This window comes from Chrysoperla carnea, chromosome 2 (genome assembly GCF_905475395.1).
Source record: "Chrysoperla carnea chromosome 2, inChrCarn1.1, whole genome shotgun sequence".
Classification (NCBI taxonomy): Eukaryota; Metazoa; Arthropoda; class Insecta; order Neuroptera; family Chrysopidae; genus Chrysoperla; species Chrysoperla carnea.
The window spans coordinates 40,788,480-40,805,372 of NC_058338.1; the positions used below are offsets into that span (position 1 = coordinate 40,788,480).

Sequence of the window (16,893 nt, forward strand, 5' to 3'; positions counted from 1 at the left end):
AATGTATTTGTGATGAATCGGATATCCTTGTAGGTAATCGCGGATATCCACCAGAAACCAACAACCCCAAACCGGATCTTTATCCTTTTCTTTTTAGCGGCTCTATGTGGATTTTTTGTAGGATTTTACTTTATTTAAAAATATTATAGCAAATACAAGAAGTCAAAAACTAGATTCACAAAAAGAATACTTTAATTAGACTATTTTAAAGTATGTGAATATATTAATTAATTAAGTAATATTTTAGCTTTTATTAGCTTCAATAAGTTTTTTCGTTGACTTAATGACATATTTATAAATTAAAATCTAAATTTAAAACCAAAACCAAAAATATTTTAAAAATAAATTATAACAAGTGAAAACAAACAATTGGTTGAGTTAATTGTTGAAATACCATGCATAGTCAGTTTTGATTTCTTTATCACATGACACATACATTATTGTGACACATACATAACTGATATTCAAGTATAGTGCATACTATAAAATTTCCGCCTAATTGGTCCCCACACGGGTAAACAGTGATCGTTACGAAAAAATGTTTCAAAGAAAAGTTGTTTATTTTTTTAAAAGGAACATTTTTTACAATTAAACTTTTGTTCTATCTCTAACGGTTTACAAAATGGGTCCTACGGACCCAAGACCCAATTGACCAATGACGCTCATTTTCGAACTCGACCTCACTTTTTACATCCTGAGAACGCTGTAAAAATTTCAGCTCGATATCTTTTTTCATTTTTGAGTTATCGTGTCCACAGACGGACGGACGGACAGCCGGAAATGAACTAATTAGGTGATTCTATGAACACCTATACCAAAATTTTTTTCGTAGCATCAATATTTTTAATCGTTACAAACTTGGGACGAAACTTAATTTACTATGTATATTTCATATATACATGGTATAATAAACAGTGAAAGTGATTTTTTTATTTCAACAATAACCAAAATATTTATACATTTAATTACTCAGAACAATTCCGTAAACTAAGAAATCTTACCTATTACGGACATAGATATAAATTAATTAATTATGAAACTACTAAAATTATAATAATTTCTCTAACAAAAGTTAATTCCTTTAATAAATTATTATTATACATAAGAATATTACTACACAAAGTAATGTGGTGTATTTTTAAAACAATGAATAATCACATAAGAGTTAAGCTAGTGCATACATTAATACTTTAAAATTTTGTTTTATTCTCAACTTTTATTTTAAATACAGATGATAGTTCTTTGTCATAATATTATTGTGAAATGATTGTTAATAATTATTTATGTTTATTATTAAAGTTTGTGAAACGCGTGCTATTATCAGTATTAAAATTACTGTAATTTCCCAGCATAGTGGTTTTTAAAATGAACATAATCATTGTGATTATAGTTACAGAAATATGTTATAACAGACCTTTATTTTGTTTTTGTTAGTTTTTAGAAACATGTGAACTTTAATAAATCTTTGTCTTATAAACCACCATATTTTATTTTATTTCTAAAAGCAAAGCAATCAGGATTTTTTTGAGTAACTTTAATTGTCCTAATGTCATAGTCATCAACAGCTTTTTTCGCTAACAAAACTTGTCTGGCGAAATAAATCATTTCTATCAAATGCATATAGAAACATAAAGAAACAAAATTATAAAACAAATTCCTATTATCTTAGATTTTTTATTTGATTGACATGATTTTGCTAATCTTTGTAGGATTATGAGTAAATTACTATATTTAATTACTCACCTTATTTATTTCTAAGTGCACATTAAAAAAGTGCACTTAGAAATAAATAAGGTGAGTACGGACCCAAGACCCAATTGACCTATGTTGCTAATTTACGAACTCGACCTCACTTTTTACGTCCTCAGCACGCTTTAAAAATTTCATCTTGATATCTCTTTTCGTTTTTGAGTAATCGTAATGAGAGACGGAGAGACGGACAGACGACAGACGGCAGAGGACAGACAGACAACCGGAAATGGAATAATTATGTTATTTTATGATTTTTTTTTTTTTACAGCTATACCCAAATTTTGTTCATAGCATCAATATTTTTTGCGTTACAGACTAAACTTAGTATACCTTGGTATATATGATATACATGGTATAAAAATTTAAATTTATTTGCTGTCTCACCTCACGTTTTGCCAGTACGTGGAGGTAATATGAATGACCAAAATTTTGAATAGTACTTGTAATCTAAATTGTGTTTATGAATGATTACTCAATTTGTATTTTAAAATTTCAGAATTTCTTTAGAAAAATGAAAGTAATCTTAAGTTACTTATTTTATCAATCACATGCGAAGTATTTTTTGTTCTATTTTCAAAAATATGTTTTATTAATTGAATGGGTGGTATGCCAAACTTTGCTTGAGTAAAATATTATAAGAACAGGCTTCACACCTTACCTTTGCCCACTTATAGATATTTATTCTGGAAAAATTCAAAAGGGCAGCACAAGAGTATAGAAAGCTTCAATTTTAATACGTGAATATTATCATAACTCCTTGACTTCCCATCTCTTCCACCATTTTTTTTTTTTCAACAACTTAAGCCAGATGAGAAAACACAATTAAAATGTGTGAAATTTATGTCTTTATCAACCCTACTCATATGAACTTAAAATCAAAGTTTTTCAACGATAATTACGCATTTAATTTCTCTTAATAAAGTTGTTGTTTTAATGAAAACTAGGAATACAACAAACATGAAGTTAATAATGCGGCATCGATCAAAATGTTTTACTGTCATATTGAAGCTAGCTAGTTAATTATTATTTGAACAGTTACTGGCATATAATGAGAAAGTGCATATTTTAAAATATTTGATTTGTTTGATCTCACAAACTAAATAGGAAGGATGAAGGAATAGGGTAACATAACATTCATATGTTATATGTAGGTATCTACAATACTGCACCTATTGGATGAGTAAATTACGTTTCAATAAAAGCTAATCAAGATTACTTTCCAATCAACTACACAAATTAACATATAAGTTAAATTCATGATAATGTTGTATTATTTAAAACATTTCATCATCAATTCAATGCAACAGCGAAACAAACACAACATTCGGGATAAACAAACAAAGCCTCAATTACAGTTATGTTAAGTCAGTTGTATTCAAACGTTATACATATTGTGTCTGATCCACAATACTTTTACTTCACCGAATTACAACTTAAAATATATTAAAAGTTGATATTCTCAAAATGCATTCCCACAAAATCTACTACTTTTAATCTCATGGCTTTAATTGTATGATTTATCCCATTTTAGGAAGCATATACCATCATGCCTTATTCAAATATAAAGTCAGCAGGGCTCGAGTATATATTATAATACATTTTGATTTGAATAAAGGAACCAATATTTCATTAAACACTGGATAATGTGGAACAGACTGATTCATTTGTTGTGTCTATCTACATATAATAGAGGGACCAATAATAATAAACAACAATAAACGAAACTAAATAAAATTGATGAATACAAAATAGGAACATACAAACATCAAAACATAAAATGGCTCATTTATTGCTCTATTGTCAACAAAATAACATTGAACGTGGAACGTGAAACGTGTTGGTCTGTTACTACTACTACTACTACACTATTATACTATCTAATCTGTACTAGTATATGTAACGTTAATGCATACATACGTAAGCGTTTACATACGTATGTATGGTACAATTACAAATAAAATTCAATGATTCACATTACACATTGAAGCCATAAAATATACACCATGCAAAGTGAACTCATTAAAATTTCATCTGTAATCCCCTTATTTGATGTAATTGGATATATACTATGATTGCCATGCTTTGCTCTGATATGCTATGCTATCTGCCTCTATTTGCGAACATTATCCAGTTTTCATTTGATAGGCAAATGTAACCTATTTAACGATGTTCCAGCATGGTATTTGCAGTTTCTATGTTAAAGCAATGGTACAATTTTTTTTTTCGACAGAATTTAACGAAAAATTAAATTTAAGAATTTAATAATGCTTACTATTAATTCCCAAAGTTTCAGAAATTTTGACCGTTTAAAATGGGAAATAATTATGCCAACGTCCCAATTTCGATCAATTTACGTCAAAATTAATATCTCGAAAGTGAAAATTAATTTCTAAATTTTTTTTTTAGAATTGTATTGTATAAACATTTTTTTCTACTTTTTCTTCAATATATAATAATATTATAAAAAATAGTTGGAGAGACCGGACATTTTACATGCTTTAAATGGGACATGACCCTCAAAATCACGAACTTTGTCTTTAAATATCTCGCGATCTAAACGGTCAAAAATTATGAAATTTTAGGAATTCATAAATAAAGCTATTATAAACCCGAGAAAAAAAATTCGGCCAAATCTGTCGAAAAGTGATTTCATGCTGGTACTACCTTAACATTTACTTTTCTACTATCTATCTGTGATAATAATAAGATTAAACATTTTGTAGTTATTAATAGTTATTAAACTTAAGAAGTCTATGTGAACATATTAGATTATTCGTGTAAAAAAAATATTGAACAGTAAAGCAATTCTGCTACTTAGTCATATTTATTTAAAAAAAAAATATTCAGCTTATGTTTATCAAGGAACTGCGGCAAGGGAACGCTGAATTGTATTTAAATGACGTCAATAGAAAAAACTCTTTCCAATAATAACAAAATATTAATAACTTTAGAGAATATTGTAAAATTTTGAAATGGTTGTCATTAAGTACCAGCACCCTGTTTTGAAAAGAAACAAATACAAAAAAATTTGCATTTTTACTCTATGACAATTATATTTCTGACATTTATTAATTATATAACAGATACATAAAAGCATTGTAAAAAAGCGAAAAATTTAAATCTTCCTAAGTAAAAAATGTTTCAGATAGTCATTGATTGATTTCAATGGAGTATGGCCATTAATAGATACTATAACTAAAACAAATTGTCACCAATATGTTCAAAAAACATTTTTAAAATGATGTTGCCTACATGGCAACATATATAAGCTATATTTAGATACCGAGTTTCTATAACTAGATATCGTTTTCAGATTAGGCTGGATGAATTATCTAAATTCAGGATGCTTTGAGAAATAGGATAATTTTATGTCGTCTCGTCTTACAACAACGTTATCTGTAATATTTAGCAATCATGTGCTATATAGGCTTGAAATTAATCTGTTTTTGGAAATGATACTTTTTTCTGCTATTCTTAATTTTAATTTGATAGATAGACAAAGCAACTTAAATAAAACTTTTTGAATCGAGTCTTCTTTGAAATTTTATACTTTATTTCTCTAAGGTCAAGTTAATAAGTTTAATATCTGGATGACCGAGCTTTGCTCGGTTTTTTTTTACTTAAAAAGACAAATTTTATCACTAAAATAAGAACCGTTTAAAACTCCACATAACTACCAATTTGAATCCCTTGGTACACCAATAGATGTCAGGAACAGTCCTATTTTACATTATATGTAAGAACCGTTTAAAACTCCACATAACTACCAATTTGAATCCCTTGGTACACCAATAGATGCCAGGAACAGTCCTATTTTACATTGTATGTTTCAGTTTTTCATGAAAAGGCGGATAAAACGACATTTCTGATAAATGAAACCTTGTTAGATCGACTTATCGCCCCAAAAAACCCCTACATACTTATTTTCATGAAAATCGTTGGAGCCATTTCCAAGATCGTAAATATATATATACAAGAATTGCTCGTTTAAATATATAAGATTTTAGAGAAAATTATGAATTTGGAAAATATGCATACTTACCACAATGCAAGAAAATGGCAAACTAATTGGAAAATTATTTCCAAACTAATTAAAAGACAAAAGTTATTTTTTGAGAATTTAGCAACAGACTTGAAGTTATCTCTTCTCTAATGGTGGGTCCTCTCGATACAGACTATTGTTTGTACAGATATCTGAATAGACTGAAAGTCTGAGTAATAATTTTCATGTAAATATGATGACGAATGTATGTGCAGACTTATCATGGGAATAGATCATGGGAATAAGATGACTTAGTATGGAAATATTTCCAACTTCCGTGCGCAGACTTTTTTAACTCAAACTTGACCATCGTACCGACTTTAGTTTGCACTGATTTGTTGCGCAGGCAAAATTGTATAGAAGTCTGTGTGAGGTTGGTATCGTGTGGACCTACCATTAACTATTTTACAATACCAACCTAATGGAATAGATAACAATAAATATACATAACATAGTAATTTTTAAGTGACAGTAAAATCCTGTTTTTATACGCCATAACAAGAATAAACTACTTTATTAATAAAATATTGTTTTAAAAATCGAAATATTGTGACCTTGTCAAAGTTCACATACATAATACTAAAATTTCAAAATACATTAACCTAATTGTGAGCACCTACATGGATACATGATAACTTACCGGAAATCATAGCGGAAATGTTATTATCATCTCTAAACAAAAAATAATGATTGCTCTTGTTATAATATTTTAACAGTTGATAGGGTTTGAGTTTAATAATAATAATAATGATAATAAACAAACCCCAGCGCACAATCACAATAATTATCAAGGTGGTGGTTTTGTACCACCATATATTTATAAAATTTAAACAGGCTGTATTTTTTATAAATGCATGTAGGAAATCGTTTAAAATGTCCATTTTTAAGTGATGAACACAGAAAAAAAAAGTATAATGAGAACATCAATATATGACTACGAGTATCAATATTCTGTAAACGCAAGACTTGGTTCACCAAGTTTTGATACGTTTGATACTATGCTACTTTTTCAGTTCAAAAAATTCCTTTCATTTCTGTATAAAATAACCCTAAGCCTATTAGTTCAAATAGTTATTATTCACATAAATATCCATTAGTCTTTTCGATATTTTAATATAAAATTATGAAAGGGATCGTTTCTGGGAGATTAGTTTTTCCTTTTTCCTTTTTCATTTGAAATATATTTAATAGGTCTAAAATTTTTCGTGCTTTTCCCAAAATACGTACATTATCTCAAAAACCTTTAATCGTTTCCTGGGAAAAATACACAAATGTTAGTAGGTTCCTTATTTATTTTAAATTCTCCGTTCTTGTCATTCATTCACCGAAACTTTTCTGTAGATACTTTGTACATTTTTTAAATTAATTTTTTTTCTAGGCAGTAAAGACCCAAAATTAGGGCAGTAAAGACCCCGAGCTTAAAAATAGGGGTGTTATAAGTTTCACCGCTTTGTTTGTATGTCTGTTTGTATGTGTGTGTGTGTATGTGTGTGTGTGTGTGTTTCGTTTGAAAGGTAATTTAAAGTAGAGTGCTCTACTTAAAGTATTTATTTGAGTGTTAAGCCTTAAAGAAAACAGTAATTTTAGTGAAGAGTCTTCATAGATATATTTAAGCGAGTTAAGGGTTCCGTACCCGAAAAATATGTCGGGGGTTTATTTAATTTTGTAAATTTCACTTGTTTCAATAAAATTGAAACTATTCTTGAAAATTCCAAGGCTCATTTCTAATGTTTATTGATCATACCACAGTTAAAGCTCACATACAGTTTAGTAAAATACATTCCTAATTGTACTACTCTGCATGTAAAGTTTATAACTCGTATCTACCCAATACATCCCGTACTCGTAAAATAAAACGGTTATTTACTACATAGCCAAACCTAAATAAAAACCATACCCAATATACATATATTATGTATCGGGGTAGATAATTTGTATAGATATTTTGTAAATAGCTTTTATAAATACTAAAAATCAATCATAATTATGAATTGTTTACGAATGTTAACATATTGACTCATTCACTCGCTTATTATAATGTTTTTGGTGTATGTTTGTATGATAATAATTAGGCTTTGTATATTAAAGCCTCTTCAAAAAATATTATTTTGAAAATAGTAATATATGTAGGGTAATTTTTTTACCATATACAGAGTGTTCCCTTATTGTCTGCAGAACTATTAACAGATAATTATCCTACTCTTATTATATTCAATTAATAAAAAAAAAGTTCCTCAAAATCAAATTCATCCAGAGAGATTAAACAGAGGATGTGTTTTATCATGGTGGAAGGCGTCTCTAAATGCAAAATTATTACAAAAAAACTATATTTGGTACTTATATTATTATAAAAACTAACCCATAAAAACCAAGTATTATTACACTGCCTTTCCTTGTAAATTAAGTGTTGTACTCAGCCTATCGTGCGAATATCACATACCCTAAGTATATTTTAAAGAGGCCAATATACACACACATACATAAAAACATGTACATCATACAAACCACACTATGTATATTGTGTTGAAGTTGCAAAGTAATACAATATTTAAGATTTTGTGTTATGCATTACACAATTTAATCCCCTCCCCCCGTACCTATATTGATATATAATTTGATACCTCCCACATCTAAGTATCTCTGAATTGGTTAATTATTTTTTGTTTTCTTTATAAATAACGACAACAAAATATTTTTTTTTTAGTATTCACTTCCCAATTAAATCAATTTACAATCAATTATTGTTTTATGATAGTCCCTTCTATATTCTTAAGTGACACCTACTAATTAAATGAATTTGATAGGTCTGTGAATTCATAAAGCTTTTAATTTTTTCCATAGTTACATTTCTCGAATCAAGCCTCAGATCGAAATTTGGTAAAGAGCTTTTCTATTTGTCTTGATAAGCTTATTGGTATAATTTTCTGCTATCAATAACAGAATACCCTTTATATACAGAATAAAAATAGCTTTTTCATAAATGGTTCATAATGCTAGTAATAATATTAAGGTATTAATTTTTGGTTGTTATATAAACAATGGCGAACATATTTAAAAAAAAATTTTTTTTTAAATTACTTTTTAAGGAACAAGCTTTTATTCTACTAAAAAGTAGAAAATTATTGTTTCTATGATAGTCATTCATACATGACTTTATATGTAAAAACTTGAGGCGAACAATTTAAAATACCAAAAAGGTATCGGAGCGCCTCATCCACTCCACATGCCTACTTATTTTTCAAGTATTGATAAAATATTTCGGCTTAAAACAAAAAAATTATTTGTTCGTTTAATCATTGAGCATTCCAACCTTTTAAAAGAGCATACAAAAATCAGTTCAGCAGTTTTAATCAAAAACGATTTGTCTAACAAACTTTCTGCTGCGTCACGGCTTCGATCCACACCACCGTTTTAAATGTATTCATAAATGATCATGGTTATTTGAAAAATATTTGAATAGAAAAATTGCAAATCTTCTTTTGTTCAATGAGATGTTAGCACATATATGGCAGACACTTTTTCTAAATAAATGTTTCTATTCAAATTTTTTTAGCATCCTCGGTTTTTTAAAGTTGGGATAGTTTGGTTGATTTTACATCAGTTGGTAAAATGTCAATGAGTAATTTATAACAAAATATATAATATGAATTTTTTTTAAATTAAAAATTACTCTTATATTATGTTCTTAGAATACACGTCTCCATCATTTCAGTGCTAACATCATTTTGGGCTTATTGTGTTTTCCACTCAAGTAGTAACATGTAATTAAACAACTCTGTATTATGTATCGTACAATGCGCAAAAAATCAAGGCCAAGGCAAGTTTAGACTTGTGGTTGAAATTATTTGTACCCTATTTTCAACTTTGATGATCAATTTTGTATAACTTCATGAATGTAGACAAAATAACAGAATAAAATTTTTCGATATGTGCCTAATTAAACAAAATTTTCAATCATATATTTTGAAAATTACTCCAGATATTGAAAAATTATATTCTTACTTCTCGCCTTATATTGTCAAGTTATAACATAATTCAACATCAAAATTGAAAAAAAAAGTATATTTTTTAATTTGTGTCCCGACTACCGTGTTCATAATTAGTGGGGGACAATGTGTTTTTTTATTTTCAATAATTTATTAAGATTTTATCTTTAGTTTATATAGATTTTTATTTTTAATTTCCGTCTACTAGCATTGGAAAAATCTATGTAAATATATCATTCATCTACCGTTTTCTCATAAGACCAATGTCAAATATGACTAGGTACTTTTGAAGTCATTTATTTAAATAAAACTTTCAGAATTGATTTAGACTTTACCTACATAAAAAAAATCACGTTTGATTATCATTTTTAATTACATTCTAAACCCTTCTAACAAAGTTTGTACACCAAATTTTTGTAGACAATCGAAAATTGGAACGATAAAAGTTTTTTTTTCGTATTTAAATGTACGTACCAAATTATACAAAATTATTTTAATAAATGTTTGATAGCAAGGGTAGTAGAAACAATATATTGCATAAAACTAATAAATTAAACAAAAAGTTTATAATGGTCAAATTCAATATGATATGAGAAATTACTTAAATCAACATAAATTGTTGTTTATCTTGAACAAAATTTTAAAATCAATATATACATAACAATATTATTACATCATAAATACATAGTGGTACCATAGTTGTATTAACAGAAATTAAACAAATAGCATTTAAGTCCAAACTGTTCAAAATAATCACGTGTATAAACTTATAGCTTTAGACAACAATGTTAACAAACTAACTAATATTGTATAATAATAATAATAATTGTTGTTCTAGAACTCAATGGTGCAGTATATACAGCATCTGGTGGACCAATCTATGTTAATCCAAATGGTGGACAATTAGCCCAGCAATTAATACAGCCAACAGAACAGCAAGCTGGAAATTATGTTACACAAACTGTATATGGATTTTTAGATTTTACCACAACAATTGGTAATACTGTTATGGTATTCTCACCACAAAGTGTTCCACCAGGTAAATTTGACACGTTATTTGTTGTTTAGAATTTAAATACAGTGTGATAATTAGATCTCAAGTCATGTATTTACATTTAAGAAGCTTTTTTTTATATGGTCAAAACATATTTGACTTCATCAAGGTGTCAGAATAACAATATTAATACATGTGAATGCGTCAACATTGTTATTTTAATAAGTTCGATTAACATTTCTGTCGTTATTGAGCAATACGCTATCTAATGGATTCAATGCAATGAAGTCTATTTTGGTAGGGAAGTATTGGAGAATTAAAAAAGAGAGAGATATGCAGTCTGTCAATAAACATCAAGCATTTATTTTTCACTTCATTATGGATTTTTCATCATCGTGAACCTTAGAAATACGCATATTGAAATTTGATATTTTTGTTTGGAGTGCGAGTCAGTTCAATTGATCAATATCAAGCATAGCTCACCGAAGCCATTGACTCACCATTCCAAACAAAACAAGAATACTCGGATATACGTTATTCTAACTTCATGTTACAACTTCAAAAAACTTTCAAGTTCAACTACTGCATTGTATTTTTTGTAGCATTTCTTTATTTCTTAATCTCAATTAATTATATCTATAGCTGTTGTAAAATATTTAAATTTTCTCATAAACAGACCATTAACCTGCAAAAAAATAATAGTTAACTACATGTTTCTATCTATTAAATAAAATTTATAAAGGCAACAATCTCGGTTGTTGCTGTTAAATCTTAAAAAATATTCCGAAAAAAAAACCGCCGAAAAGGAATCTTGGGGAAGTATTTCTGGGAAAATATTCGTTTAAATATGCAAATAAGAAGTAAATCATGGTTCTAATGCAAATATCAGAAATAGTCAATCGTGTTATCTTTATCTTTTTTCCAGGTATCTGTTTTAGTAGATTGTCTTTACCAAGAACTTTTTATAACAGATACTTTTGTGGGGTTTTTTGACATCTGTTATTTCAACAACATAATTTTTATTTGCTAAATATTTTGTTTTGCAACAGTTTTTAGCTTAATTAAAAGCAAAAAAGAACTCATTAAAATGAGCTCACCCTTGCAATTTAAGATAGCGGTCTAAGCAAAGGAATTCAAGTGAAATGTTCTGGAGACATTTCATACCCATATTGGCCATTTACATTTTCCCAGACTTGTATCTTTTTTAAAACCATTTTTCAGTTTTTTAATAACTGAAACTTAATTTCGTGGCTCGAAATAGAAGTGGTCACACGGTAAAAATAGTTTGTTTGATTGCATTATTAATTTGACGATTATATACTTACCAACGACAAATAACATTCGATTGTATAACTAAAATTATTTAATATCCGTTTTTAGATCCCAAACCTTCAGTTGCTGCTGCACCACAAATACAAGTTAATACAGTCATAGAAACCAAAGCTAATGTTCCATCATCTATTTCACAACAAATCAAACCTAGTAAAACAGTTACACCCAACACCGAAAAGAAAAAAGAAGCACCAATACAATCTTCTGCAAAGAAACTTTCATCAGTAGTACAAGTCAAAAGTGAACCCAAAGTAGTATCAAATATTGTTCATGTACAAAATGTTCCTCATAGTGCTGTTAACATAATAGAGGGAACACAGAATGTGGTAACACCTAAGAAAGTTATCACAACCAAAGTTGAAGTGGTCCCACCAAAATTATCATCTAAAGTAGCAACAAAAGTGAATGTTAGTCCACCAGTAGTTTCCAGTCATGTAGAAGTAGTTGAAGGACCTGCAGCAAGTGTTACAAAACCTTTAGATGCTGCCAAATTTTTCACTTCTATTGTTGACATTAGTACAGACGAACCAATTGGTGTATTAGGTAATAATATTGGAGAGCCTGAATATGATTTTCTTTCACGGCAACCATCAGAATTTATTGAAGAAACTTTCCGTGTTGTGAATTTAAAACCAAGTTTAACTAAATTCCACTTAAAACCGCGGTCATCTACAACACTTTTACCTAAAAATTCAGACAATGCAGGTGCTCATCCCACTGGGCTTGTTACAAAAATGGGTGGTACTGTTGTTAAAGACGGCGCAACAACTGTACATGAAACAAGTGTAATTGGAACATATATTTCAGGCAAATATGCGCAAGTACTTCAAAGTACATCACATATATATCAAAATAAAGTAAAACCCACACCCACAGCAACTGGACCACGCATTTTAAAAACAGCGGCACCAACATTAAATAAAGCTCCAAAATACAACACAATTTTAGATCCTACTCCAGCGAATACATTACATGACGAAACTCTCAATTTACCATTAGAAGCATTATTCAGTTCAGCGCAAAGTTCTAACTTGGTTCGTCCATCTCGTCGACCAGCCTTAAGTGGTCCCGGCAATTTCAAAAATCGTTTTAAGGGGCGCAGCAATCATTTCGATACACGTGAACAAGAGATTGAAGACATTGATGAAGATCAAGATTTAGCTCCTCCAAACAATCAAAATCATTTCAAAAAACAAAACAAAAATCGACCTGCTGGTGGCAACCGTCAAAATTTCAAGTAAGTATAAACATGGTTGACTGCCTAGTAAAAAACGCTCCAATAGACTTATTATTGAAATTATTCGAAAATAAATCTCACAATGAACCGAATGTTAAGTTTCCACTTCAATTCAATTCACGATTTTTAATCGAAATGATGAATAATGTTAAATCGGAAATGATAGTTTTAATTTTTTTATTCATTCTGATCGAAATCTATTCAAGATTTGGAATGAATAGGAAAGAATTACAGAAAAATGTTTTTATACGATTGGAAATATTTTATTTTTCGATGGGAATAACTTAAGTTCGAATTCATTCCGACTGATTTTCGGTTCACTTAAGTTCTATTTGAATTTTTACTACGTCTCTCTATATTTTTAACTAACATTGGACCTGATGACTAAAATCCTTCCAACGACGTAACAAGTTTGAAATTCCTGACAAAATCCTTCGTGGTTTTTATGACAGAAAAATGTAACCTGGACTTTTCTAACATTGGACAAACTAAAATATTAACACAAAGCTTACATTAATGTGTTTTTGTCAGGAACAGCAAATTTGGTCGATCATCATCTAACCACCATGAATCAATTCCAACTGTTTCTGTATTCAGTGAACAACATATAACTCCAACTGCAGCTGGTAAACGTCATTATCAAACCTCATCAAGGCGTAATAGTTTCCGTCAACCAACGCCAAGTAGCTCTGTTGTAAATGATCAAAACAATGGTTATACTCGACGTGGATACAAACCTCGCTTACAAAGTTCTAATGTCGAACCGATCTCCGCCAGTACAAGTGTATACAAATTCAAATTAAATCGTTCACCAGGACGTTGGCAATATAAAACAACACCAAAACCACGAGTTACAATTCGTAAACAAGTTGATGACGATTTGGATAATGTTACGGTACCTTCTTTGAGTACACCTACTGGATCTGGGGATGCTAATCAAAATATTGAAAGTCATATTACGTCACAAGCACGCTCTGATGATTTAGACTTGGAACCATCAGGATCTTCAGATGGAATTGGAAACATTAATGATGATGAAAATACTACTGATAACAAGATTGATCATCAACCATTGCCCGTATTAGAGACTATTAAAGTTGAAATTTCCACACCAGCTGATTTTAAAGATATTTATTATGAAATTGCTACAATCAAATCACCTTACACTTTCCAGGTATGTACAAATCGGAATATTCATCTTAAACAATTTTGAACAATATTAATGCAAACCTTTTCTTTCAATTCTTTTCACGTTTTTTTTTTGGTTTGTTAATTAGATCAGCGCAAGATTCGAACAGCATGTAGAGTCAATTTTAGAATCGTGAACAAAAAGAAAAACAGAACCAAACCTGGGTGCTTGATCAATAGTATCTGTCCCGTTTTTTCCTCTTAAATTCGGTCAGATTATTTATTGCTCTATTCGATGACACATGATTATCATGTACAAGTCATCAATCAAAATCAGACGAACGGACTTGATTATGCTCATTTTAGAAATAGTAATAAAGAGCACAAACCTATCGTAAACTTTTCAACTTCCTCTCGGGATATAATTTTAGTGAACCATATTTGCTACCAACGACATACACACAATTGCTTTCAATTTTAATAGCATTGTTCAATCTAAAAATAATAATTTTATTTGTCATAATAAATATCCATTGCTCAATTTTCCATGTGCATTCAAATATCATAAAAATAAATTACTCACTACCTACATAGTTGAATTTTATTTGTTTAGGTTGGCAGTGTAAAAAATACTCGATACATAACAGTTACATCAACAATAGAAAAAACATTTATGGATGCAACAGAAGCACCAACAATACAATCAAACGGTGATTTAAATACAAACAACATTCGACCTACCGAACCATTAACTGAAAATATATTAGCAACAACATCACATTATGACGATAAAGAGCATAATTTATTGGATTCAAGTATTGCAACATTACCACCATTACAGCTTGCATACGACATGCAAACACCACCATTAGAAACCTTAACAGAAACATTTAGCACAACACAAGATATGTTGAAAACACATATATTACCTGTTGTGCATGGCATCAATGATACCACCAGTATAACATTAGTTCAAACGTATCACGTGACACGATTAGTAACAGCAACGAAAACTTTACCACCAATGGAAGTGTATCAATTTGTACCAAGTAAAACATTAAAAGAATTCAATTCACGTTTAGATGAAGCTGGATCTGAATTACATTTAGAATTAGAATTTGGTGATGATAATGAAAATGATGAAGATGGCGATGGGCCAAAACGTATTAAATTTCCATCAGATTTGGATCTTGCAAATATTGGAAATGATTTTAATTTTGCCGATTTATCAAAATTCCCTGAAGCACATTTACGTTTGAAGAAAGCTCATCTTACTACACCAAAACCAGAAACAACAACACCAGCTTTATCACCAGAACAGTTGCAACAGTTAGCATTATTACGTTTCCTAAATCCAAATGCACAATTACCACAACAAGTGATCACCACTTCAAAACCTGTAGTGAAACTTGAAACTGTATACGAATCACATGTAATTCCAATTTTCAATGGTGTCAGTACATCCTTAAGTACATTGAGTCGTCCAGTTGCCACCGTTAGTAAGACAGAATATGAATATGGAACTAGTACGCTTGCATTACCACAAATTCCACAATTACCAACATTACCGCCAAATCCTTTATTACAACCTCAATTGATTTTGACATCAACACCTGTTGTCACCCAGACTATGGTCACTAATACGGATAGTAAAGTATTAAAACTTACATTTGGTGCTAAGACTGCGTACACCACATTATTCTCTACACGCGTCGTACCAACAGTATTAACAACTTATATAACGACACAAGTGCCCGTTCAACCTACAGCAGCTGGTTTTCCAGGATTTTTCCCAGCGCCTTATGCCCCTTACCCATTTGTTGGTTAAAATATACCGATAATGCTTTTTTTGTGTAAATAAAATGTGCTATTGTATGAGAGTGCAGTATTATGAGAGGATAATATGAACGAAGGACAATATTTATTATTCTTGATTCCTTTTATTTTTTTTATAAAAAATATAAAAAAAATATTTCTGACTCTTTTAAAAAGAAAAAAATATGTTTTTTGTGTACAAATTCGTATAATTTAAGATATTTTAATAACCTTAAAGTGTGTCGAAAAATGTTGTGAAATATGAAAATGAATGACATTGTTCAAAGTTTCGATTCGAGTATTAAAAGTTTTTAATAAACTTCCAATCCCCTCGATGATGAACAAAGAGTATTGGATTGACAATAAAATTTTTGAGTATAAAATTAATTTTCAACGGCGCCATATTTAGCCAAAAATTACTTTCATTTATACAATATTTAAAAAAAAAAGCTTACTTTATGATGCCAAATAGAATAGTTCATAATAGAAATTTTAAATTTGACCATAAAAAAATAGTCCTCATTCTCTCATTAGGAACTCCCACACAAAAAAAAAATGCAATTACAGCGCCACTTTGCTCAAAAACTTAAATTGTTTTACTTACTAT

General features: G+C 29.5%; 1 protein-coding gene across 1 annotated transcript in view; it reads left to right on the top strand.

Annotated features, from left to right (window-relative positions):
• The window catches only part of LOC123291717, a 75,486-nt gene extending 59,083 nt beyond the window's left edge, over positions 1 to 16,403 (top strand). The window contains exons 2-5 of the mRNA XM_044872109.1: positions 10,619 to 10,819; positions 12,155 to 13,343; positions 13,875 to 14,517; positions 15,085 to 16,403. Coding sequence (XP_044728044.1) covers positions 10,619 to 10,819; positions 12,155 to 13,343; positions 13,875 to 14,517; positions 15,085 to 16,299 — 3,248 coding nt within the window. The 3' untranslated portion in view covers positions 16,300 to 16,403. The remainder of the gene's footprint in view (positions 1 to 10,618; positions 10,820 to 12,154; positions 13,344 to 13,874; positions 14,518 to 15,084) is intronic.
• Positions 16,404 to 16,893: the final 490 nt, after the last annotated feature.